General features: G+C 39.6%; 4 protein-coding genes across 7 annotated transcripts; 3 read left to right on the top strand and 1 right to left on the bottom strand.

The window, feature by feature from the left end:
* The first annotated feature begins 8,221 nt into the window (after window positions 1-8,221).
* Window positions 8,222-12,564, top strand: steap3 (STEAP family member 3, metalloreductase). Of its 2 annotated transcripts, none has more exons than XM_027025783.2 (5): window positions 8,222-8,251; window positions 8,971-9,464; window positions 9,866-10,393; window positions 11,083-11,247; window positions 11,499-12,564. In XM_027025783.2, exons 2-5 carry the CDS (start codon window positions 8,979-8,981, stop codon window positions 11,778-11,780), a joined length of 1,461 nt encoding a protein of 486 aa, XP_026881584.2. In that variant the 5' UTR covers window positions 8,222-8,251; window positions 8,971-8,978; the 3' UTR covers window positions 11,781-12,564. The 2 variants fall into 2 exon arrangements, with proteins under 2 accessions (XP_026881584.2, XP_035390940.1); XM_035535047.1 differs by having other exon boundaries at window positions 8,232-8,251; window positions 8,974-9,464.
* Window positions 12,565-15,870: 3,306 nt separating this feature from the next.
* On the bottom strand, window positions 15,871-18,057 carry c2h2orf76 (chromosome 2 C2orf76 homolog). Of its 2 annotated transcripts, none has more exons than XM_027010238.2 (5): window positions 17,442-18,049; window positions 17,284-17,334; window positions 17,171-17,208; window positions 16,970-17,051; window positions 15,871-16,481 (listed from the first exon to the last, which is right to left on the bottom strand). In XM_027010238.2, exons 1-5 carry the CDS (start codon window positions 17,569-17,571, stop codon window positions 16,405-16,407), a joined length of 378 nt encoding a protein of 125 aa, XP_026866039.1. In that variant the 5' UTR covers window positions 17,572-18,049; the 3' UTR covers window positions 15,871-16,404. The 2 variants fall into 2 exon arrangements, with proteins under 2 accessions (XP_026866039.1, XP_026866040.1); XM_027010239.2 differs by lacking the exon at window positions 15,871-16,481 and adding an exon at window positions 16,510-16,578 and having other exon boundaries at window positions 17,442-18,057.
* A 1,220-nt stretch (window positions 18,058-19,277) lies between these two features.
* dbi (diazepam binding inhibitor (GABA receptor modulator, acyl-CoA binding protein)) lies at window positions 19,278-22,893 on the top strand. Of its 2 annotated transcripts, none has more exons than XM_027010240.2 (4): window positions 19,278-19,385; window positions 21,691-21,808; window positions 22,164-22,226; window positions 22,552-22,893. In XM_027010240.2, the coding sequence occupies exons 1-4, from the start codon at window positions 19,377-19,379 to the stop codon at window positions 22,623-22,625; spliced, it is 264 nt and encodes an 87-aa protein (XP_026866041.2). In that variant the 5' UTR covers window positions 19,278-19,376; the 3' UTR covers window positions 22,626-22,893. The 2 variants fall into 2 exon arrangements, with proteins under 2 accessions (XP_026866041.2, XP_026866042.2); XM_027010241.2 differs by lacking the exon at window positions 19,278-19,385 and adding an exon at window positions 21,054-21,119.
* Window positions 22,894-22,984: 91 nt separating this feature from the next.
* tmem37 (transmembrane protein 37) lies at window positions 22,985-25,182 on the top strand. Its single transcript, XM_027010242.2, has 2 exons — window positions 22,985-23,878; window positions 24,376-25,182. The coding sequence occupies exons 1-2, from the start codon at window positions 23,858-23,860 to the stop codon at window positions 24,964-24,966; spliced, it is 612 nt and encodes a 203-aa protein (XP_026866043.2). The 5' UTR covers window positions 22,985-23,857; the 3' UTR covers window positions 24,967-25,182.
* The last annotated feature ends 382 nt before the right edge of the window (window positions 25,183-25,564 follow it).

Here is a 25,564-nt window from a genome sequence, read left to right on the forward strand (position 1 = left end):
AATTTTAGTTTTTTCAGTCGCTTTGCTGCATTTCTCAAATCACCATTAACATTTGTAAAACAATAAGTGTATTTCTCAAAACAATTCGTACAAACAGCACCCCACAATAGATTAAAAAACTTGCTCAAAATCCTTAGATTATGTCTCAAAAGTAAGTATTTGTCAATAGACATGTCAATAAACATGACCTCGTGCCATTGTTTACAAACAAGATAGTCAAAATAGTTGTAACTTATGACAGTGTACTCTGTAAGTATTTTCTGTGGAAAATATAAGAGTGTACTCTAAGTATTTTCTGATGTATAATATAACAGTGTACTCTGTAAGTATTTTCTGATGTAAGAAGGTTTTGATGACAACGGCTGAAAATGCAAAAGGATGCCTACATGTTTTGGGGGGTGAGACTATCCAACAGAGAACAAATATCATACATTTTGATCAACAAGACATAAGCAATTAATAATGTAAGAAACAGAAGACAACTGTGTATCATAATTTGCCTAATGCGCATTTGCTATTTGTTCTAAAGAATGACAAATTGCTTTTATGATTTCACAAGTGACCAGATTATGTGGAATTTGAACAAATAGTTTTTTGAAAGTAAGAATTTCAATTTTGATCTGAGAATCAAATCACAAACCAAAACTAATGAGGGGGGAAAAAAAAAACATTCCAGAGTGACTTCCACCACTAGAACACAATATGATCAGAAGGACCTTTTTGCATGTCCACACATATTTGTATACAGGGCCAGCCTACATTTGGTTTGAAGATAAACTTCAAAGTTAAAACAAATGTTGTTTTCACTGTCCTCCTGTACATCTTTTACATAGAGAATACATGTGTCTGCTTACCTGTCGCTGTACAGCACATGCCTACAGCACATGGAAATGCAAGGTGTAGTAGCAGAGTTAGCAGAGAAGTAGCACATGTTGAGATTTCTGTCAGTTTTACGTGGAAAGCTATTTGACCAATGATCTGTGAGAAGGTACCACTGGTGCTAAGAATTTGTGGCAAAATGACATCTTTGTTAACTGCCACTAGTATCTTAACTAGTGTCTAAATATCTAGTTACACTAAACATTCACATCTGTCAAATACTTTCCATTCATGAAACCAGTGACCTATTATTTAAATATATATATTTGTGGAAATTAGATTCAAACCACTCAACAGATATTAAAGTGAGTTAATGTGAGTTTAAAAAAAAAAATTTGGTAGATAGGATCTACTTAATCTATGTCAACAGTCAAGCCCAGCCAAGAACCATCTTAGTATTGCAAATACATGAAATGCACAGGAAGAACTATGATTGGTCATTGTTCTGACATACTGAGTTTCTGTGATTGGATAGGCTTGTTCCAGAGTGACAAGCACCTTTCTTACTGGCTTTGTAACAGAGTGCATAGACGTATATGCTCTGTGCTCTGACAAGAAACAAATTCCTATCAAACATTTCTGATTAAACACAATGCTTTTACTGGTGAAAGGAAAGACGAAGACGGACAAACCTTCTGCCTTGCTAGGGAGCACACTGATGTGGATTATCCAATGAAGTGGTCAGATGCTCAGCAATACTGTAAAACTAATTATGATGACCTGTCTACTGTAAGCACCATAGATGAGATATCTCAGCTTTTACTAACTACTTTTACAAACAACTACTACTATTGCCCCAATAATAGTTACTATTCGTGGTGCATGCAAGGAAAATGGATTGGTCTACATTCCAACATTTCTTATCCAACAGACTGGAAATGGTCAAGTGGAGAAAATGAACCTTTCTGTCCAAGGAATTATATGGGACAACCCAGTTTAGATCCAGGAGGGTATTGTGTTCTTCTCAGTAGTTCAGGTGAATGTTATAGTGCAGATTGCTCATGGCATCTTGGCTTTTTCTGCATGAATATGTATGAGGTGGTCCTAGTACAGCAAAATTTGACATGGGAAGATGCCCTGGACTACTGCAGAGAGAACTATCTTGACCTAGGAAGTCTGAGATCAGAAAACTGGATGAATGATGCTGTGGCAGTGAGCAAGGCAGCACAAACAGCATACGTGTGGATCGGGCTGCGCTTTCTGGCCGGTCAGTGGATTTGGACCAGCACAGGTGACATGGACCACAATGCCTGGTCTGTAAATGTCCAGCCCCAGTGCCCACCCAGAAACCTCCGCTGTGGAGCTCTGGAGCACATGACAGGGATTTGGCAACCTGGGGACTGTGAGGATAAACTTAACTTTGTCTGCTTTCAGAGAACTTTGCACTCATCATCATCACCATTACCAACATCATCATCGTCATTATCATCATCAAATTCAGGGTAAAACAGTAAGAAAAATACTTAAGATGCTAAGAATTAAGCGGTTTGGCTGAAGCAGTTCAGACTTAAGTCTTTAAAAATCTGTACTCTTATCTCCAATCTATTTTACTACACTTTTTATATACATCAATAATATTTCTTCAGAATCTCATATCTTTAGAGAAATAACTTCTTCTCTTCAGTAGTTTAATCTTCTTCAAGAACTGGAATGGGTAACTTACATAATCACTTGTGTACTCAAAATCTGATAATGATCCGCATTTATATTAAACTATAAAAACAAGTTATTTATATAAGCAATATATCATATATTGTACAAAATGGTTTTGACATGCACTTTGTATATTATGTAGGTGGTATGTTAATGCTTATACTGTGAAGAGAAAGGGTTAGCTGGAACCATTTTGTGACTCTTCAGTTTGTTTACAGGTTTTGCAAACTGATCAAAAATGAACCATCAAAGAACCATCAAAATAGATTCAGCTTGACACAGACGTGTTCTCCAAACCATAATCTAAAATCATAATCATAATTATAAAGTTTTATTTCATATTTCTTCATCACTTATGCAAGTTTTTTTTTTTCATTTTAAGGTCTGTTTACCATGCCAAAAGGGTTATTTAGAAATAGCCTTTATACAAAAATAGCCTTGAATCATGTTACACCTCCATGACCCTCTTACAGCATAAACTGTAAGCCATCAGCTACTAAAAGGGTACATTTATTATGCAACTGCAATCTGATACCAAACTGCTTTTTCAATACCAACTGCCTCTTATCAAGACAAGTGTAAATAAACATGTAGTCTGACATAAAGAACATTTAACTTGGATATTAAAAAGTTTATTAAAGAGTGAACAAAGTTGTTTGGTGTTTTTTACCCTTTCATATATAAATGACATTCTAACATATATTCATAGAATATGTGAGAGTTTAATATAATTGAAATTTCTGTAACAGCCTTTATTGACACTAGCATTGTCTAATGTGTGTTTCTTTTTATTGTTTTGCAGACAAGCAATGTGTTTTCAGCTTTAAAATTACAAAAATACAGTTCTCCTGGAAACTCAGAAAACTGCTTCTAAATTATTTTAAACTGACAAAACAAACGTTTCACTCTAAAACTTCAATAATGTGTACCCAAAGTTTGCAAAAAAACAGACATTTCATAAAATTAGTTTAGTAGTTGTACAAGGTCATATCTGCACCATTTCTTTGTTTTTCAGGGAGTTTTCTTTGTAAATGTAAATAAAGTTTTACTTTGTAGATATACTTTGCTTTAAGTTAATGGTTCATTAAAATATTAAAATTTGACAGCAAAGTTTGAAGCATTTACTCACAGACAGAAATAACAAAACTTACTGTGATACAGTATATATTTGAGAAGAACAGAACTATGATTCCATTTGATTTATCACCTCTTCACCTTTATGAACCTTTTTGAAACAGACAGCATTTCAGTTGAGTCTTTCCTCACAGTCTCCAGGTTTCCAAATCTTATCATTCTTCCCCAGAGTTCCACAGCAGAGGTTTTTGACAGTACACCAGGGGGCTCCCTCTGCAGGCCAGGTCTGGTACCTCAGAGCATTCCCATCCACCCAAATCCAGGTACTAACCACAAAGAGCAAGCCGGTCCAGACGTTTGCGGTTTGGGCATCCTTGCCAGGAGCATCTCTAGGTAACAGCAGGCTTGCCAGGTCAGTAGACTGGTTCCTACAGTACTCTAGGGTCTCCTTCCACAACATATTCTTCTGCACCAGGATCAGTTTAGGTGACTCTTCCATGCAATAAAATGTGAGATTCAGCGAACAATGGACTGCAGAAATATTATTTGTCAACAGCTGGTCCTCCTGTTAACTGCTAATAATGCTCAGGTTGTCATATTGAAGTCTACAGTATTCTTTAGCTTTAAGCCAGCTCATTCTCTTATCCACATAGAAGTGTTTTCTGATTACACATGTTGATCCACAGAGACCCATGATAAGGAGAAAAGTGAAAATAGATTTCATCTCTAGTTCAGCCTTCGAAAGTATTGTCTCTGTTTCGGCTGACCACTTGACTGAGAGGCAGCCGTTTGGAAAGTCAAGTTGCATTATGGTGTTCCTTGAAGCACAGCCAATCAGAAACCCCCCTCCCATCTTCCTGGGTCAAGTGAAAAACAAATGTACTTCACAGATCAGCATATAAGAGCTATAGCCAGTCATAGTTCTCAAATTCATTATTTTAACCAATTTACTAATGGTAAATGGTTGATGACATGTTAATGTCACTAAATTAGGTAATTTCGTTTTCGCTCGTGTATGACTTTTGTATTGTGAGTACTGATATAAACAACAGTTCAGTCCAGGCAAATGAAAAACAAATAGGTTTCTGTCTGGTACATGAAAACCTAGAGGCATACAAATTACTGGATTGAATCAACCAAATGAATTTGACAGTTTGCATTTTGCCTTGCTTGAGCAATGGAATGTTTCATCTCATGCTCTGGATGACTTTCAGCTGAATGGCAATATTATTATATGTGACTTGTTAATCAAAATGTAAGGTATTTGTAAGGTATTTGTCATTTGTCATTAGTAGCAAAGTTAGTATGTGGTGTTTTTTACTTCCACCTAAGAATTTTGCCCTTACATTTTAAAGTAACCCCACAGTATAGTATGTATTCTGTATTAAATATGTATACACATATTTACTACCTTTAAACCAGTGTATGAAGAATACTAAATAATTACAAATTTTTTGTTTAAATTTTATAAACTTTTCTTAACATTTCTTTTTTTTAAATGATACAAGTTTAAAATTATATTTGATTTATTGAAAATTACTTGCAAGTTTTCTTTAAATTGTGCCAGTAAATAAGGTATAAATGGGAATCTTTAAAATTAAGCCCCAAAAGACTTTTTGAGTATCATGTTTACTTAATTTTTCATTTTAATAACAAGTGAATAATAGAACTACTCACAACACTAAATGATTAAAAAGCCTTTTTTGCATGTACTTGCAAATTTGTTTAAAAGATCCAACCTATATTTTGCTTGAAGATGCAAATATGTTTGCTTTTTTGCTTGAAGAGGTTTAAAGTTAAAGCAAATGTTTTCATGGGCTTTCTGTGACCCCTTTGACTGCACACAGCATCTGACTGTTATTTATTGCTTTTTAAATGCTACTGGTGGTGCTTCTAAATGTTCCCTCTATTGAAGGTGTAGCAGAGGTGTAGGTCATGTTTATGTTTTTCACTTTAATATGAGTACATTAATACTATTAAATGAGTACATTTATAATATAGCTAAACCATCCAGTGCAACATAAGCTATGTTCAGGCAAATTGTGCTCTTCGATGAACCTGAATTTTGTTCAAATGCACAAGGTGCACTGTGAATTTGTGATGGATATTTTTACTGCTATTTTGAGCTTTCCATTAATGGACTCTTGGTACTTTTTCTTTTTCTTCTTTATTTATTGTTCAAGTTTACATGGATGCTTATCTAAAAAACATATCTTTCAGAGAGTAAATTAATTCAAAACCGTCAAAAGCCATTATGATAAACTAACGTTAATGGATAAACAGACCACTTTGCTACAGAGAAATTTACTTTAAACATGACACTTTTTTATAAGAAAATAAATGCCATTAGTAAATAATCCTGTGGTGACAATAAAAGCATGGTGGTCAGAGAAAGGAATTGGATTCATCGGTCCAGTCTGAGAGGACAGTGAAGCCGCAGGGCCCAGTCTCAGAGGGAATGGATAGTTATGGCTCTAGGTTTTGCCTTGTGGAGGAGTACAGGTTGCACTCGTGGTCATTGATGGACTCTGTGAAGCTTGGTGATGAGGAGAGACCACTGCCTAGAGAAAAACAGAGGCAGGTTGTGGCGCTGAGTGCTGATTTATTCTGAGAGCTAACCATTCATCAGCTAAACACACATGACAATGAGACCCCATGTGCATGTTTTCGTCATACGTGGTTATTTTTGTGAGTGTGCCTCTGTGTGTGTTGCCAAGAGCATCATCCCATAACTAAAAGGAGACGAATCACTGGCTGTCCTGCAGCAGGAACATTTCACATGTTCTGGAAACATTTACTGGAGTTGGTCCCAGACACCTGGAGTGTGTTACACTCACAGAGCTGCTTTAACAAAGCGTGAACTCCGTATACCAATCATTCAGTAGTGATTTGAAGACCATGCAGACACCGTTTGCCTGGTAACAAAACAGGAGGAGAAGCAGAAAAGGTAATCTACAGCTCACCTTTCATGAGATTATACATGTTCAGGTAATTAGCTCCAGAGTCTAATATGGCATACCAGCTACGAGAGGCAGAGAGACCCTGCAGAGCATTTGACAGAGAGAGAGAGAGAGAGGGAGAGAGAGAGAGAGAGAGAGAGAGAGAGAGTGAGTCAAGAAAATCTTACTTACAGTTTTACTATTAAAATATGAAAAGTAGCCCAAGAAAAATGTTCTTCTCCACTGAAGTTGCTGAGACAGTGATATAATATTCAGTACATGCTCATATGAGGAGAAAATTGGGGTGACTTCCCACCAGTTATTTACACATACCTTGATCTCACAGCTGTCTGAATTTGGGCTACTGAAGTTAAAGGTAATGTCATCCACGAACCTCATTATAGCGGTGGTGTGCATGGCAACAATGCCAGCATCACTTACAGCCACAAGCTACCGCAGAAACAGAACACAAATTAATTCATCAAGAACCTGCACTTTGCTTTAAATGACGCCACATCCAAGGGTAACAGTTCCAATAGCTTAAAGTCCAGGATAATCTATAACTTTCTCCAGAACTGGTGGCCTTTTTAATTGATACTCACAGAATACATGCACTTCCGATTCCTTGGAGGGCAGGACTCTGTCTTCCACTGTTTAATCTGGTTGACCAAGAGAGATGAGACGTCCAAGCAAGAAATGTTGATGGTCCTGTGAACATGAATTCGGGTTCACATTAAAAAAATACAGTGCTAGGGGGAAAAGGGGTGTTTTCATGCTGTTTTTTGCATAAAAGGTCTATAAATATGTACATGGGAGCTAACGAATTAGTTTTGGGTTTTGTCGATTTCTGTGCGTCTGTGCGGATGAAGCGGAAGGGTTCTATTTCAACGCCATATCCTAATAAATAATTTAATCTATCATGTCGAAGATGAAATGGCAAGGGTTAGCCTCTGAAGTAATCACGAAATTGCCGGCGGTAAATCCAGTTCAGCATACCTACCAAATCGCAGAACACTGCGCGTGGATGGGTCTCGCGGCCAGCACACCTAGAACCAACAGGAACAAAACGGAGACGCACGCGGAATTGCAGATAGTCCAGCGTGTTGTTTCGGGTGCGTGCAAAACCTCCTGCTCTCTTAACAAGTCTTTCGATTTGCTAGACATCCCCGTCATCGTTATCGTCTCGGTGCAGATGTTCGCGCATGTCACCCTCCCCGTCGTGAGCGACGCGGCGGTTGCAAAAGCAAGACAAATGCGAGCTCCTTACGCCAGCACAACATGACAAAGCGCTCTTTAAAATGGAGATACTGGCACATTTATCGGAGATCACACTCACCAAAATTGTGGCGTTGCAATTTGCTTCATTCCCTACTCCTTTTTTCCACTACTCTTGTCTAATAACGACGCAATGTCCCCTCCTCGTGGTTGTCTTAGTACTGACCTTACCCGCCGGTTCCACTATAATTACAGCAAAGTTCAGTTTAGATCCGAAACCGTTTTTAAGAAATCGAAATCAAACTCAGTTTTGACATGAGATATAAATTGTATAAGACCAAATAGTGTTAGCAAGGGGCTGAGAGAAGTGGCTCCTTTCTTCGCACGATCAATATCTGAAGCGCGCAGCCGGGTGCTCGAGGGTGCGGGCAGCACACTATACAGTCAGCGCGGAGGGCAAATCCACGACACGGTGAACAGCAGCGCAGAAAGTGAGTGAAATGTTAGATATATACGATATCAATGACCTAAACTGATAATTGCGCATTACAACGTCTGATACTGTTTTTATTTAATCCCACATTTTTAAAAATCTTTATATTAGTGATATAATACAAAGTGTTCCATACTGGAACGTTTCTCTGCAGTTTCAATTTGATGAAAAAAAAAACTTATTGTCAAACTGGATACAACTGGATATCTTTCTCTTATTGTTAAAAGTTGCCATAACTGATCCTCGTTAAGTATGTTTGTGAGATTTAAGAGTTATTTTCTTCTCATTGCACCGACAGAAAGTACATATATTCGTGAAGTCTTGTCAAAGGATAAAAGTACAGTTCTATGCCATGCTCTAATCCCAGACATTAGGTATCTTTTATACGCAGTCATAAACATGCACTATTGAAGGTCGCTTTGGACAACAGCATCTGATAAGATGTGTAATTTATATATAAATAAATATATGTCGAAATAGATATAGTAATTATTATAGTGATTTTTTTCCAAGTTATTTCCAGTTGTTTTATTTTGTTTAACTGCACTATTGCAGGCATTTTCAGTGGCCGCTGACATTAAAGATCCGTTGTACATTTATGGTAACAGCACGTCTTTACAGCATCTAGTCTGAAATACTGAAAATGATGGTTGTGTTTGACTGTAAAACCCAATTTCCTCAGAAACACCCAATGTGCTCTTCTCTTCTTCACATTAGCAGTAGCTATGTCAGATGAGATGAGTTCCCCTCTGCTCCTGGGTGCAGAAGTTCCTGATGATCCTCCAGCCATGGCTCGTGGCCAACAAACCGTGGCCATACTGGGTTCCGGCGACTTCTCGCGCTCTCTAGCCGTGCGGCTAGTGGCGTGTGGGGTCAGCGTGGTGGTGGGAAGCCGATGTGTGAAGCGCATAGCCCCAGGGCTCTTTCCTGATGCAGTGGAGCTCAGCAGCCAGGAGGGGGCGGTAGTGAAGGCCCAGCGCCTGGTCGTCTTGGCACTGTTCCCGGAACACTACCCCTCTCTACTGGGCATCAGGGCTGCTCTGGCTGGGAAGGTTCTCGTGGACGTGAGTAATGCCATGGAGTTGGGCAGTGGTGTGTCGTCCAATGCGGAGCAGCTGGCTGAGCTGTTCCCTGAGAGCGTGGTGGTGAAGGGATTTAATGTGATCTCTGCCTGGACACTGCAGACTGGTACACAGGATGGTAGCAGGCAGGTCAGTGATTCCCCAGGAGGGTTACACTTGACTGACTTAAGGTCTGCCCTGATAGAGATACAAAATAAATCTGATTTTATGACTTTAACAGGTAACTGATTAGATGTCTTAGATGTGCTCTTAAACTCAGTTGAGTTAATTCTACTTTACAGGACTAGAGTGGCAGAAAATGATTACCATTTTTGTGCATGCTGGTTAACAACAGTTTGCCAGGGTCGTTTCCATAGAACCATGTTATCAATGCTTTATATGAGATTGCATCATACTGTATTGCACCATTGCCCAATCAGGTTAGCTATCTGCATGAATTTAGAATGAGTATAATGCACTTAATACAGTGGGTACAAAGTCAGCCTGGGGTCCTGTGAATTCCATGACCTTTGACCTGAAGTCTGCTCTAGGTGTTGCTATGCAGCGACAGCGTGGAGGGCAAAAGTGAAGTGGCCCAGCTCGCCCGGCTCATGGGCTTCCACCCGGTGGACTCAGGTGACCTGCGGCAGTCTCGCGTCCTCGAGACCATGCCCCTCCGCCTCTTCCCATCGTGGCGCGGACCCCTCCTTGCCACATTTCTCCTCTTCCTCTTCTTCTACGCCTACGGCTTCCTCCGTGACCTTCTGCTGCCGTACCTAGCCCACGGACGCGACGGCTTCCACCGGCTTGCCCTGGCCCTGCCGAACGAGAGCCTGCCGAACGTGGCGCTAGTGGCCCTGGCGCTGGTCTACCTGCCGGGGCTGCTGGCAGCGTGGCTGCAGCTGTGGAGGGGCACCAAGTACCAGCGCTTCCCCCGCTGGCTGGATGGCTGGTTGCTGCGGAGGAAGCAGTTGGGGCTGCTGGGTTTCCTGTGTGCTGCTCTGCACGCCGTCTACAGCCTGTGCCTTCCTCTGCGCACAGCCACACGCCACAGGCTCATCAATGCCGCTTACTCACAGGTACGGTGTTTAAGCTTTTTTTAGACTTCATTTATACACAGTATGTTGCGAATGTATAACATTGCATGTCCGGTGGATCATATTGTACACACGTACTTAATGGTTCTGCTTGGCATTTCATTGTACATGATAATTAAAATAATAATAATACTGATGGTGATAATAATGATATAAATGATTTTTATCAAACATTAAAACATCATATGTATATTAATAATATTACATTACTATAATTCATGGAATACTATGTGTAAACTAGGCCAGGGTAAACAAGTACATTTCTTATCTGGATTTACAACCACCTATCAGAGCATGCTGTCATGCCCCAGTCAAAATCACATTCAAACAGCCACCAATCAGAGCTCTCAATCACCTCCCGTTCCCAATCACCAGATGATTATCATTTATTCCTGTTCCCTATCACTTTCTCTGTTTTACTTCACTGGTGCTGATTCCCAGTGTTTCGCATTGACCTTTCTAAGCTTAACACTAAGCTTGTGTTTGTAATTTATTATTTAAGAAACCTGGTTGCCTACAACACTCATGTTTGACAAACATATCACACTTGCATTAATTGTACTTATCTTACAGTCAGTGTATATTGCATAAGACCAGGGTAATATACTTTCAGCTTCCTTTATGGCCCTAATAATTGGTCTATTTCCTTGTATGCTGTATGTATATCACAGGTAAAGGCAGGTGTGGAGGAGCCATGGGATGAGTCAGGTGTGTGGCGCTCTGACCTCTACCTATCGTGTGGAGTGTTGGCTCTGGGCATCCTCTCCCTGTTGGCCATCACATCTCTTCCCACTGTGGGCAATGTCCTTACCTGGAGAGAGTTCACCTTTGTTCAGGCAAACAGCAGAAACACACAAACACACACGTAGCTGGGTTAGCAGTGAGTAAATATCAGCAAATCTCACAATGACCTTGTACTTATGTCAGATAGTGTGCATACGAGTGTCTAATGATAGATCAGAGCACAACATATAAAATGCACTTAAAGCTGAGATTATGAGACTTCTAAACATCATATTCAGAAAACAGATCAGATATTGCCATGCCTGGTATCTTACAGTATTTTTTTCCTGTTTTCCTTCTCCAGTCAGGACTGGGCTACACTGCCTTGACGTTGTCCGTCACGCACACGCTTGTGTTTGGTTGGGACTTTGCCTTCTCCCCCCAGGCGTATGAATTCTACATGCCGCCCAGCTACGTCCTAGCCGTGGCTGCGCCATGCGCCGTGCTGGTGTGCCGCTGCATCCTGCTCCTGCCCTGTACGTCTACCAGGCTGGCGCGCATACGCCGGGGCTGGGAGAGTGTGCGCAAATGTCCTGTCTCACAGCGCCAGCAAAGAGCGGTTCACAGGACACTTCCACAGGTGTAAGAGGACAGTCAGGAACCGAGGAAGCAGAAATGGCTTATCAAGAAATCATTACATATGCAGGTTTATATGGCATTCACCAACTGGCAATGCTCCTCATATTTACAAGGATGTGTCTGTCATTGAAGGGCTACAGAGATGTGTTGCTCTTTTTTATCATCTCCATACTGAAAGCAAGCAACTGCTTTTCTCAAGTACTCAGTGGTTGGAATAGGAACTGGCAGATTCCAGCCCTGATCATCTGTAGTTCGCTTCATATTATTGGCAGTAGTCATATACTATTTTCTGTTATGATGTGTCCACCGAGGTGTTCTTGGTGCATAGAAATATAATATATGCATGTAATATAAATATAACAATGTGATTTTTATTGTATTTCATTGTTATATAAATATAACAATGCTGTTAAACAATTTTCTACACTTGTTAAAGGCAACAACTTAACCTTTTCATGGGAAATTCTTAATTGTACTGTAGGGCTTGGGAAGGTGTCTATACCCTTGGCCTTAACAGTCAGTTTCAAGCAAGATAAAACCTCATTAGATGCTGGACTGTAATGTGAGGTCCTGACCTGTAAGGTCAATGGAGGTGTTTTGTTATTTTAATATTCTGCCAGTGTGTTACTGGCAGAATATTCATGAGTCCTTGTCCTCTCTATGACTCCTGCTGCAAAAACCTGATCTTCATTACACTGTGTTACACACATGACATAAGCTGCTGCTTTCTGAACGATGGTGCTTAGCTCACACACAAAATGCCAATACTCTGTATGCCCATTATATATATTCAGTGCATGTGATTTTATATATATATATATATATATATATATATATATATATATATATATATATATATATATATATATATATATACACAAGCATGTATATTTCATACAAGCATGTGTTTGATGAATTTGTTCCTATGTATATAATATAGGAACAAATTCATCAAACACATGCTTGTATTAAAGCATTCTTGCTTCCGTTCATTCAGGGTTTAAAGTAATGATGGGGCATTCAACACTAAGGCACCAATCTCGTTACACAATTGCAAAGTGCACTGCTTTAAGACATTGTATCAAAGCTTGTATCGTAATTACTCTTACCGTGTGACTAATGATGTCCAATGGGACCATTTCAAAAGGTTTGACCCTCTCTCATCTTAGAAACTATAAGGGGATGTAATTTGTCTTGTCATGTTTTTACTGGAAAACTAGAAATATGGACACAACAAAGGAAATACATATGAAAACAGAACACTTGGACCTGTTGCCTCCCTGTACTAGTTTGCAGTAGTATTATATTCTATTTTACCGTTTCGCATAAAAAGGGAATCACTTAATAAAACATACTTATAATGCTGCAATATAATGACTAAACATCATTACTGATCATTAGATCTTTTTTAAATCTATGATCTATGTGAAATCAGTGGACCTAGTTTTTGGAGTGCTACAGTTAACTAATGAATGCTATATTTTCGGCAAACCTCCATATGTCTCCGTTGTGTCATTTTCCAGTGTTCCAATGCTTGGAATATTTTACCAGCATGATCAGGAAAAAGCCCTAATATCTTCACGAGACTTCTTCTGTCCTACTTTAAAGCATTATTGTTCCATTCCCTTTCAAAGCTCCACATATGCTTTGAATATTGAATATGTGTCTGCATGCTCAATATGTAATGCTCTATACGTAACCATAAAATGTGCATCTTCTTGTTTTATCCTCATAGTATGTTTTATTAAATAAATCCGTTGAATGCTTTTTCTGAGTTCTATAAATAAAATTTCTATGTGAACATAATCAGTCAGTGTAAATTCCCACTTTGAACCAATTTTATTCTCCTGTTCTGAGAGGATTTATAATCTAAAGACTTAAGTTGGAAAGTGTTAAATCAAGAGAGAGTGTAAGTATTTTCAATATAGGTCCCTTAATGAAGCTTTATAATAATGCACCATTTTAATGTAAAATTAACATTAAAAATATATATTCTTTTGGTAAATCAGTGCTTGTCTTGAATAGATTTCTTTCACATATACATTTATAATTCAATATACTGCCAGCCAAAAGAATTGTTTAGATGTATGTGTCAAAATGATGTTTAGGAATCTTTTTTCATATGTGAAAAGGGATGTGTCTCTTCTACCTAGACCAAAACAAAAATGAGACCATTGCCTCTGTGAATTGCTATGAAAATGTATTCTTGATTTAATATAAAAAGCAGTAGTAGTGACAACTTGAGTTCTAGACCTACCCTACGCTGTGTGCACAATTATTAGGCAAAAGAGTATTTTGACCATATCATTTTTTATGCATATTTTCCAACTCCAAGCTGTATAAACATTTCTTATTGGATTTAAGCATATCACTTGATGCGTATATGTGTAATGAGGGAGGGTGTGGCCTAAGGAGATCAACACTGTATATCAAGGTGTGCATAATTACTAGGCAGCTTCTTTTCCCCAGGCAAACTGGGCTGAAAAAGAGATTTAACTGACTCTCTGAAATCTAAAAAATTGTAAAACGTCTTTCAGAGGGATGCAGCACTCTTACAATTGCTAAGATATTGGGGCATGAGCACAGAACCATCAAATGTTTTGTTGTAAATAGTCAACAGGGTCGTAAGAAACATGTTAAGACAAAAAGACACAAATTAATTGCCAAAGATTTGAGAAGAATCAAACATGAAGTGACCAGGAACCCATTATCCTCCAGTGCTGTCATATTCCAGAACTGCACTCTACATGGAGTGCCCAGAAGTACAAGGTGTTCAGTACTCAAAGACACGAGCAAGGTAAGGCAGGCTGAAACCTGACCACCACTGAAGAAGACACATAAGGTGACACGTCAAGACTGGGCCAAGAAATATCTGAAGACAGATTTTATGGACTGATGAGACGAGAGTGACTCCTGATGGACCGGATGGATGGGCCCGTGGCTGGATCAGTAACAGGCACAGAGCTCCACTTCAACTGCCAGCAAGGTGGAGATGGGGTACTGCTATAGGCTGGTATTATTAAAGATGAGCTAGTTGGACTTTTTCGGGTTGAAGATGGACTCAAATTCAACTCCCAAACCTACTGCCAGCTTTTTGAAGACACAGTACTTGCAGTGGTACAGGAAAAAGTCTGCATCTTTCAAGAAGTCCATCTTTTTTATGCAGGACGATGCTCCCTCGGATGCATAGAAGTACTGCACTGTGTGGCTAGCCATTAAAGGCCTTAAAGATGAAAGAGGAATCACATGGCCCCTTCCTCACCTGACCTAAACCCTATTGAGAACTTGTGGCCCCTTATTAAATGGGAAATTTACAGTGAGGGGAAAACAGTACAGCTCTCTGAAGTGTCTAGGAGGCTGTGGTTGCTGCTGCAGAGTAAGAAACTGACAGACTCCATGAATGGAAGGCTTATGGCTACTATTGAAAAGAAGGGTGACTATATTGGTCAGATTTTTAAAAAAATATTTATAAATGTTTATTTGTAAATTGAGTTGTTTATTATTCTCATTTTAACAGATGAAAAATAGGTGAGATGGGAAAATTATTTTGATAATTCTGCACACTAACAGTTGTCCAATAAATATGCACACAGATATACTCCTAAGAAAACTAAAACATCACTTTTACTTTCTTAAATATTCAGGTTTGAGGTTTATTAACATCTTGGATTGACTGAGAGCACTGTAGTTAATTGATTCTCAAAAATACAATTTGCCTAATAATTGTGCACACAGCATAGAATATAGTGGAAAAAAAACAAACATTGTGTTGGCAGATATTCGTAAAGAAAAATTGCTGCTAGAGTTGGTTGCAGTCAGAGCAGTGCAAGAAAATGACAGAAAAGGAGATTCCTGGGAACAGCCATCCTGGTCAAAAGAGAGCAATATATTTAAAACTGCTCCTGAGGCTTTAGTATGATGTGCAGGTTTCATAATCTATCAGCCAAAGAAGGCTGAGAACCTGGAACATTCAGTCAAAAGCCAAAGACAGAGACCAGTCTGTGGACAGCAGTGAAGAATGTGTGGAAAGCCATTACTTGAGAACATTTTTTAAAAATCGCTATGAAATTTGCATCAAAGCACTATCAAGGCTAGAGGAGGAGTTTAAGGTTTAGCTTTATTTGCCATTTGGAAGTATTAAAAATATATACATTGCAATTCAAACATGGAGTTTGTTCACAAACATACGTAAAGTAAAAGAAACATAAAAACATTAAGATACAATCCACATTATACCATTACTGAAGGGCAGATTTAAATATGAACTGTATTTAATAAATAAATACTCTCTCAGCAAAAGGCATTTCATATAGGACATTAAAAGAAAAAGTGTGGAGGCAGTAAAATTAGAACTTAAGACACTTAATGTGTTTAACCTCAACAATACTTATTGTACCCATAATCGAATGTCTAAATTAAGAGTCTGCTGAGAGAGTGAATTTATAAACAGACTAAAAAAACAAAAACAAACAAACAAACAAACAAACAAAAATAAAAGATCATTTGGTCTGGCTGCCTCTGAAGATTTGCTAGCTGGAAGGTTGACACCAAAGCCCTCCTAGACTTCAAACCATTCGGTCTAAATGAAAACACCTCAGGATCCACCCTCAAACATATAATTTCCATCGTTCTCACCACAAAGTCTCGGGATTAGCCTTGTATTTTGCATAGTCCGCCATCCTGAAGAATGCCAGCTCTGTCTCATTGGCTGCAGATAGGAGAGACAGTTCATTTTATGGTTTACACTTGTCTCTCTAATCCGGTGTGTCGCAAACAGCCATAGACATAGCTCTTAAAACTGTGACCTACCAATATAAAAACAACATGTGTACTTAATTTCCTACGTCAATAAATGACTTAATTAACCTGTATCAAAAATGCACATCTAGAGTCAGTCACCACATTAGACAAAACACTCCATGCAGTCCACAGCAGGCAAGGCTAACTTGTATACCACATGATCCCTCTGGCATGATCTACCATCAAAAAAAAAGGGATGTTTGATGTTTTCATTAAACAAAATTTGGAAAGGTTCAAAGGTTCAGTACGACGAAGGCTGTAAGAAACTGGCACAGTATAGTCACACGACAGTGATCTGGATTACAAAATATGGTCATTTGAAATAATTTACTGCACACTGTGATGGGTTTTAGACCAGATCGGATAATGTGTGCACTAGCAGAGAAGAGTGTTTACCTACGCCGCACGCTCGTAAATCCAGGCCATCGCGCAGAATCAGCTTTTCATCATCCTCTAAACTCATCACTAGTTCATTAGTCTGAAAACAAACAACAAAAAAAAAACTCATCTCAGATTTAGACTTCGTGTTCCTTTCCTCCATTGTGCGTTGTTTCGTTACAACAGGAGCAGCTGTTGTGGTGGGAGTCAAGCCCATACCTTTGCTCCGTGTGCCTGGTGAATGATCTTCATCGTGTCTGTGAACATTGGGACGGCCCGTCAAACGTTAAATTAACGTTTTCATAGCAGTCGCGAGTGAAGATTTCACTTACCGTAGCCGAATTTCTTGAAAGGCGGAGGCAAATCAGCTCTCGTGGAAACATCTGAAATAGGAGATCATACGCTAGCAAGTTCATGACTGAACTAGCAAGCTATGTTAGCTAGCTAGCGTTAATCACTTCATAACGAACGGGACGATACAAAGTCTTACCATTCTTTACAGAAGCGATAAATTCTTCTACTTGCTGGTTTAAATTTACACCACGGAGTACCACTGGCTTGAAGTTCCGATGTTCAAAAGAACGAACCAAGCGTACAGTAAGAATAGCTTCAGAGGACATGTTCGCTTGGAGCCGTTAGCCAGTCGGCTAACGCTAACCTATACAACTACTTGCTTCAGCAGCTGTGGATTTAATATTTGATCATTAGCGGCTAGTAACGAACTTCAGCTCCTAATAATCATGCGATTGGGGGAAAGTGATGAGATTATATATTAATTCCTACAAAAATACTGAATCGCGGTAAAGCCTTAAAGCAGCTGCGCGACCATCGTATCAATGTGCATAACCCCTTCACGTGTTCGAGCAAACGTGATGGCTGCGTACAGCACTCATCCCATTATGAGTAGTGTGTGTAGGAATCATGTCGGGACATTTCCCCCCAAACTATGGATAGATAGAAAACTTGCGATTTAGATTCATTAGATTCATGTTGCTTTGGAAATATTTGTGGACAACATGTCTCAGTGGTTAACGTACTTGACTTGCCCACTGACGCTGAGATGCTGGACGTTTATGCTCTCTACAAGCAGGCCACTGTAGGAGATGTGAACATTGGTGTGTGTGTGTGTGTGTGTGTGTGTGTGTGTGTGTGTGTGTGTGTGTGTGTGTGTGTGTGTGTATTCTTCTCTACACACTTTTTACTTGGCTTGTAGCACATGGTGACTTTAAAAATGACTCATCCTCATCTTCCTGCTTTTCTTTAAATACAAAGAGTAGAGCGTACAGGGCATGAAATTGCCCAGCAATATGGCCTTCAACCCCTGACAACTTTAATAATAGAAATGCTAGTTTAACAAATTGTTTAGTGTTTTTTGTTTGTTTGTTTGTTTTCCTCATGCATCACGCATCTTTGCTCATGCATAAGTTAGTTGCATCTACTCTAAACATTAAGGCAGTATCGGAGTTGGCGCTGAAAGTCTGCAAAGAATGTTGGTGATTTTAATTTGAGCTTTTCTTCTCCAGATCGCTCTGGTCTCTGACTTCACTGGAAAATCTAAATGGGATGCCTGGAAAGGAAAGGAAGGTCAGTTCCTTCTGCATACAACTTGAGGGAGCCAAAGACAATTAAATTTCTTGTTGGGAATCTGTTCTCTTTAAACATTCATATTAACCATACTAATCATATTCACTATAATGTGAAGCGCAGAAACTGCTTTAGCACTGTATTCTGGAAGGTTTTAATGTAACACACAAAGATCCTTTAATTTGACAATATTGGATTGTTTTAAAAATGTTTCTGAATCAAAAATGAAAGTGCCTATCAAAACAGTATTTGCTATTATTAGGTGTTTGACTTGCACAATGAAAAATCTTCATTTGCATTTTAACTTGAGATTTAGATTCATTGTGTTGCTTTGGAAATATTTGTGGACAACATGTCTCAGTGGTTAACGTACTTGACTTGTAATTGGAAGGTTGCTGGTTGAAGCCCCACCACTGTCAAGTTGCCACTGTTGGGTTCCTGAGCAAGACCCTTGATTCAGGGATTGCTCAAGTTGTACTCAGTCATATTGTAAGTCGTTTTGGATAAGCGTCAGCTAAATGCCGTAAATGTAAACTTTGCACAAGTAATTGCTGTCCTTTAAGAATGTCAGAAATGCTCTATACCAGTGGTGGGCAAACTGCGGCACGTTATTACTATCAATATAATGCAATATAATTCTGTCAAATTGGCGACCGTGGCAATAGTTCCGTAAATGTATATGACTGATGCTACTTCTCAAACTTACAGCTCAAACGCGATTGGCTGCTTCTCTCACTACACACTGAAAACAACCAATTGCATGAAGGGGGCGTGGAGGAGCGAGCGGCTACAAAGACCTGTAGATCTGTTCACGCGGGGTGCCTAAAGATAAACTAAAATCATGACCGAGGTAAGTGGTCACTCTGATGGTCATAGCTGTGTGGATATATATATATATATGTCAAATATTTCAACTTGATTTCATTTGCACGTCGATGGTGTGGAGGAATTAACTGGGTTAGCTAACGCTAGCATGTCTAGCCAGCAGTCTGATACGTTGAGATCTCTAGCTGGTGCGAGCTTGCTGTAAAATATTAGATAAGTTTGCTTTTATTTGTATCATGTGACTATATATCATTTATAATATGACTGTAGGGTTAGGGTACGGTTCACACTATCGGTTAACTATCTAGGTTAAACTGAAATGTGACTAGATGTCAATAAGAAATAGCACGGTGGCCTGCTGGAGTGTATGCAAAACATTTCGCTAGTAAATCGCATGTGTGTCGGGGAACAAACGGAACAAAGAACCGGGGCGTGTCATCCAATAACGTTATGTTAAAATGGCTGCATATGAGATGAACATCGTGGTGGTTTGTCCATTCATGTAGTTAAGTAGCTAACGTCATATTATTGACTATGTTGATGTTGAGCTGCTAAAAACATTTTCTAATGAAGATAATTGTGCATTATCTCTCTCACGCTAATCTAAGATAATTTGTGCATTCAAGCCACTATCAAAGACCGTTTGGTCTTGAAAATATCTTGTTGGATGTGAGCGTTAGGTTCAGTCCGTGGTAGCCATCCAGCTAATCTGGCCATAAATGATTCTCGGTAACGTGGACGTCAGCCAGAGCTCAGATGTTGGTAGTCCAATGGTCAAAAGTCATGAAGAATGATAAGAACGCTGCTCAGTCAAACTCATTTATTCTTCTCTCTCTCTCTCTCTCTCTCTCTCTCTCTCTATATATATATATATATATATATAGAGAGAGAGAGAAACAAACGTGCTTTTTTGTGTGTAGTTTTGTTATAGAAGCAAATGCGTCTCAGCCAGTGGGTAGTAGAGCGCACGCTAGAAAACGCAATCTGACTGCGATTTGCTAACTGCGTGGGTCGCAGTGTGTGCCTCACTTACTTTTGCTTAATAATTTTGCAATCAAATCGTTAGCCAAGATGTGCTTCGCTGACAGCCAACCCTTCCCTTTCTGGGTGCTCTCGAAAGACCCTCACACAGAAAGTAATCTAAAGTCAGATCAACCAGCACTTTTGAATGTGTGTACAATAGCGTGAATCCTCTTGGCCTTTTTGAAAGGATGTTGCTACTTAATATGCCGTAAGTGCAGCTGGGTTCTATTCAATTTTACCCCTTTGTCTCAGCCATGAGCTGCCCTTTACTCCTTTCCTCCGGCTACTTGTTTACTTGTATACACCAATCAGCATTCCTGCTAATGTTGAATACGGTCACTGAAAAGCACCCCTTGTGCACCCCAAGTGCTCCTTGATGGGTCTGGATTTCAGTGCTGTAGGTTTTGAAGGCACTGTTAACTGTTGAAAAGAGCTTCAGTCCAGTGCTTGCCAACCTCCACCCACTGCATATTTGCTATGTTCCAGCTCTCCAACGCACCCTAGCCTGAGGTATTCTGCATACATTACTTACCCCTGTGAGGTAATGGTGTTTAAAGGGAAAAGATGTTTAAACATTTGAATTAGAAATATTAATAACAAAACATAAAGGATCTTTTTATAAAATGATGTGTATAGATTTGAAGAGGCAAAGGATTCTTGGTAAGCCTTGGCAGACCTCCGTGTAAGGCACATCATCTCTCCACCAAGTACAGGATGGTACAGAAAACAACCTTATGTAAGAGAGTCACTTTTTTAAAGGGAGAAGTTTTCTCTTGGATTGTAATGGTACCAAGCTTCTATAGGTAAAGAATATCAATTTGCATAATGATGATGAATAATGTACAAGTTGGACATAATGGTGGAAATTTCAATGAACTTGTATGAAAATTAATCTGTGTTCCCCTCACACATTCTCCAGAGGGTGCCTCAAGTGTGTTATCTTTAACTTGCAATAAAGTACTGGACCAGCTGACCTCAACTAATTCTGTAGTCTACATCTTTTATTTTCTATTTGAATGTACAACTTTACAACTAGCAAATTGGGAATTTAGGAAAGACATTTGGGAGCTGAAAAACGTGAAAGCAGTGAGAATTCTTGATGATTGGATTTGAAAATCTGCAACATGTGTGTACCTATTGAATATCCATTAACTTTTTACATTGTTTTTCTGAAACATTGAAGCATTGTACAAACCAACCGAATGATGCTATGAATATTTTTACTTTGCTACGCAAAAATAAAAATGTTCTGATTGTGTCAGTCTTTAAGTATGCTATCTGTGTCAAGTTTGACTCTTTCCCCACAGGAGGCATTTCAGAAGGCAGCTGAGGAGGTAAAACAGCTGAAGGCAAAGCCCACTGATGCTGACATGCTGGACGTTTATGCTCTCTACAAGCAGGCCACTGTAGGAGATGTGAACATTGGTGTGTGTGTGTGTGTGTATTCTTCTCTACACACTTTTTTTTACTTAGCTTGTAGCACATGGTGACTTTAAAAATGACTCATCCCCATCTTCCTGCTTTTCTTTAAAATACAATCAGTAGAGAGTACAGGGCATGAAATTGCCCAGCAATATGGCCTTCAACCCCTGACAACTTTAATAATAGAAATGCTAGTTTATCAAATTGTTTAGTGGTTTTTTTTTTTTTTTTTCCCTTTCTCTTCATGCATCTTGCATCAGTTAGTTGCATCTACTCTAAACATTAAGGCAGTATCGGTGTTGGTGCTGAAAGTCTGCAAAGAATGTTGGTGATTTTAATTTGAGCTTTCCTTCTCCAGATCGACCTGGTCTCTTTGACTTCACTGGAAAATCTAAATGGGATGCCTGGAAAGGAAAGGAAGGTCAGTTCCTTCTGCACACCACTTGAGGGAGCCAAAGACAATTACATTTCTTGTTGGGAATCTGTTCTCCTTAAACATTCATATTAACCATACTAATCATATTCACTATAATGTGAAGCGCAGAAACTGCTTCAGCACTGTATTCTGGAAGGTTTTAATGTAACACACAAAGATCCTTTAATTTGACAATATTGGATTTTTTTAAAAATGTTTCTGAATTAAAAATGAAAGTGCCCATCAACATTATTTGCTATTATTAGGTATTTGCAGAATGAAAAATCTTTGTTTGCATTTTAATGTTTCTACTCACCATGACTTTCTGCAGGTACAAGCAAGGAGGATGCAATGAAGGCTTACATCAGTAAGGTGGAGGAGCTGAAAGAAAAACATGGAATCTAGCTACCTGAACTGTGTGGTTCACTAGCCTTTAGGCCAGTCTGTCGGATCATTTTCTTCTGTAAAATGCCTTAAGGATCCTGGTCTGTGCCCTTGCTGGTATCCACTAAATGCCAGCATCACGAAGCATCGCTGTGGTAACGAGAGAGCATTGGGGTCCCCCCCCCCCACATATTGGGCCTTCAGAAACAGTCCCCCTAGTGACTGTCGTGAAACCCTCCTCTGACCCCTGTACAGCCCACAACTGACATAAATGTCATTTGGTTTCAAATAACTTTGTGTCTGTAGTTTTTATTTTTTATAGTTTGGATGAGTTGCTAATGCTAGATTTTGCTGTCAGTGAAGGCCATTTGTTCATAAAATGATCCAGGAAATTTGAAGAGTATGCTCAACCAATTTGGCAGAAACTGTGAGCTGTGAGAACAAGACACAGTTCTTTGTGTGTCTCTCTTCATTGAACTTGTGTTGATCCACACAAAATGATTAGACCTAGGTTAGACATACTATTGGTTTATGGCATTATAGGGGTTATTAGAATTTATGCTCACTTTGTGTGCATACAAAATATGCTATAATGCATAATAATAAATTGAGCCAAACTGACAGATGTAAGTTGTTGAATGGAATAACTAGATCTTGTGTTTGGGTTAAATTAGAAGTAATATCTGGTGCAGGCAAGTGCACTGTATGTGTGACCTGCGCACAGAATTGTAATTGTCTTTTGATCCTAATTATTTCCTCATCTTCATCATTAGCTTTAGATTTTAGTTAATTAAGAGGAAAAAAATGGGAATTGTAAATATTGATTTCCAATATGGGTATATTCTTGTGCATATGAGTTTCGCTGGAATACCTACCCACCAAAAGCTTGGTGCTTTTACGATGGGCTTATTTACATATAGCTGATGAATGGGTACAAACTTTGCTCCTCTACAAGAAATGCAGCATTAACGGACAAAAGCACGACAACTGATGAGCACATCCGCGATCAAATGAAGCGTTCATTCTTTCTCTCACATTATTTCCTACCTAATGGCGACGTGACCAGTAAGGTAAAGACAGGCCGCATCGTAGTTGACCCTTGTAGAAGTAACAGCGGACTGTTGCACGTCTTGCATGACACTGTCGTTAATGTTAAACCGCAATTACAGACCTCCGACTCTGCACTTTCGACTGGAATTGGAAGTGCGTGACATTCTTGGTGTGCCGGGTTTTCAGCACAGTTTGAAGTCAAAATGACGGCGATAAAAATAAGGGTAAGTGTTGGGACGTGCGACTTTGGTTCAAGGAATACAGATTGTGTTTAACCCACTGAAAATTCGGAGTGGTATGCTTTTAACATCGCGCAATACGTTGAGTACACTAACTGTCAATTGGCGACTATGAAATGAATTGGCAAGCGAATAAACTGACTGTCATTGATAATCCGGTTTTATCTGACTAAATATTTGTGTTGAGAACCTAATGGTTAATGGAGGACCTCGGTAATTTAAGTCTGCCTTTGGACCTTGGCCTAAATTACTTTAAATGGAATTAAGTAATGGAACATATAAAAGTAAAGGTGTATTAAATAATAGCTTAATATAATTGAAATAGGTATTTAACGAAGTGAGGTTTGCACCTCAAAACAGAGAAGTGAGAGTAGACAAACCATTATGTTGTGCTCAGATCTGCATTCTGGTCTCTAGAATCACGTCGTTATAGTGAAGTGGTCCAAGTCCATTTCTGTTCTCTCCAACCACATTTTCCGCAGGGTATGGCTCCCGCTCCCCAAGGGAAATCTCGGCCTCTCTTCCTGGAGGTGTTTTGTCGCACCCTGATCATCCTGTGTTTGGTTCTGTCCGTTGTTTTGTCCTCCATGGCCGTCTGCGATGGACACTGGCTGCTGGCGGATCGCCGTGTTTTTGGCCTCTGGTACTTCTGCGTGAAGCAGGTGGAGGGTTCGGGTGTGCCGTCTAACTGCAGCAGGCATGGTGGGCTGGCAGCGGCGGAGCGCTTGGAGCTGGGGCTGGGTGCGTGTCGTCTCGTTGCCTCTCTGGCTGTGGTGAGCGCCATTTTCGGCCTGGAGCTGCTTGTGATGTCACAGGTCAGTGAGGGGCAGGCCTCTAGTCAACGCTGGCACCTTGGGGCATGGCTTGTGCTGCTGGCTGCGGGATGGGCTGCAGGAAGCGTCGCAACCTTTGTGTGCCTCTTATGGGAGTATGCTACACCTCGGGGCTTCACTCTCACATTCTGGTGCCAATTTACTGCAACCTTCCTTTTCCTCCTCAATGGTATGGCAGCAAGGCACATCCAGAATATGGCCTCAGCGCTGCCTTCCAGTGGCGATTTCAGGAAACTGTAGGTATTGTCCACTAGAGACATAACGGTCAGTGTTGTTGGACAACCCCGCCCCCAAAGCAGAGCTATATTTAGTGTGGGTTATGCAGAACCCGTTAAATAGTTATTTTACAGAACTATGTATGTAATGAGAATGTAATGCTCAAGGTTACTTCTGTTAACTTGAATCTTTCAGCATGTTCGCAATAAGACTTTTCAATAAAGTTACATATTTTCACAATTTTTTCTTATATATGTTACACAATTCTCAGTGTTACAGTGATGCTTATAAATTTGAACAATAAGCAGCAAGCAATGGTTACAAACAATATGGACATATAAAACCAATCACGGAACAAACACAGGTAACACAGCAGGTAATGATGCAAGATCAACGTCTTCTTTTGTGCTTTATAACCCGGCTTGTTGTCTTTCTTGAGTGTGGACTGGAGATGGGGGAGCTCTCATCCATAGGTATAATAACTCATGAATTCCTCATATTGCTGTGCGATACGTGCGTCTCATACACCTTGTGGTTGAGTGTTTGGCTTACCACCAGCTTTCAGATAGTAGAGACTATGAGACTCTCGAAATGGAACTTCTTATGGTACTGTCTATGTCTG

The sequence above is a fragment of the Electrophorus electricus genome, chromosome 2 (assembly GCF_013358815.1).
Source record: "Electrophorus electricus isolate fEleEle1 chromosome 2, fEleEle1.pri, whole genome shotgun sequence".
Classification (NCBI taxonomy): Eukaryota; Metazoa; Chordata; class Actinopteri; order Gymnotiformes; family Gymnotidae; genus Electrophorus; species Electrophorus electricus.

What these genes read in the sequence shown, in the direction of transcription:
- steap3 (XM_027025783.2), top strand. Translation starts at nt 8,979, where the DNA reads ATGTCAGATGAGATGAGTTCCCCTCTGCTCCTGGGTGCAGAAGTTCCT. An exon ending in TCAATGCCGCTTACTCACAG is followed by an intron (nt 10,394 to 11,082) that starts GTACGGTGTTTA and finishes TGTATATCACAG; the next exon opens with GTAAAGGCAGGTGTGGAGGA. An exon ending in GAGAGTTCACCTTTGTTCAG is followed by an intron (nt 11,248 to 11,498) that starts GCAAACAGCAGA and finishes TTCCTTCTCCAG; the next exon opens with TCAGGACTGGGCTACACTGC.
- c2h2orf76 (XM_027010238.2), bottom strand. Translation starts at nt 17,571, where the DNA reads ATGTCCTCTGAAGCTATTCTTACTGTACGCTTGGTTCGTTCTTTTGAA. An exon ending in TATCGCTTCTGTAAAGAATG is followed by an intron (nt 17,335 to 17,441) that starts GTAAGACTTTGT and finishes CTCCTATTTCAG; the next exon opens with ATGTTTCCACGAGAGCTGAT. An exon ending in ACCAGGCACACGGAGCAAAG is followed by an intron (nt 17,052 to 17,170) that starts GTATGGGCTTGA and finishes GTTTGTTTTCAG; the next exon opens with ACTAATGAACTAGTGATGAG.
- dbi (XM_027010240.2), top strand. An exon ending in TGTAGGAGATGTGAACATTG is followed by an intron (nt 21,809 to 22,163) that starts GTGTGTGTGTGT and finishes TTCCTTCTCCAG; the next exon opens with ATCGACCTGGTCTCTTTGAC. An exon ending in TGCCTGGAAAGGAAAGGAAG is followed by an intron (nt 22,227 to 22,551) that starts GTCAGTTCCTTC and finishes GACTTTCTGCAG; the next exon opens with GTACAAGCAAGGAGGATGCA.
- tmem37 (XM_027010242.2), top strand. Translation starts at nt 23,858, where the DNA reads ATGACGGCGATAAAAATAAGG. An exon ending in TGACGGCGATAAAAATAAGG is followed by an intron (nt 23,879 to 24,375) that starts GTAAGTGTTGGG and finishes CATTTTCCGCAG; the next exon opens with GGTATGGCTCCCGCTCCCCA.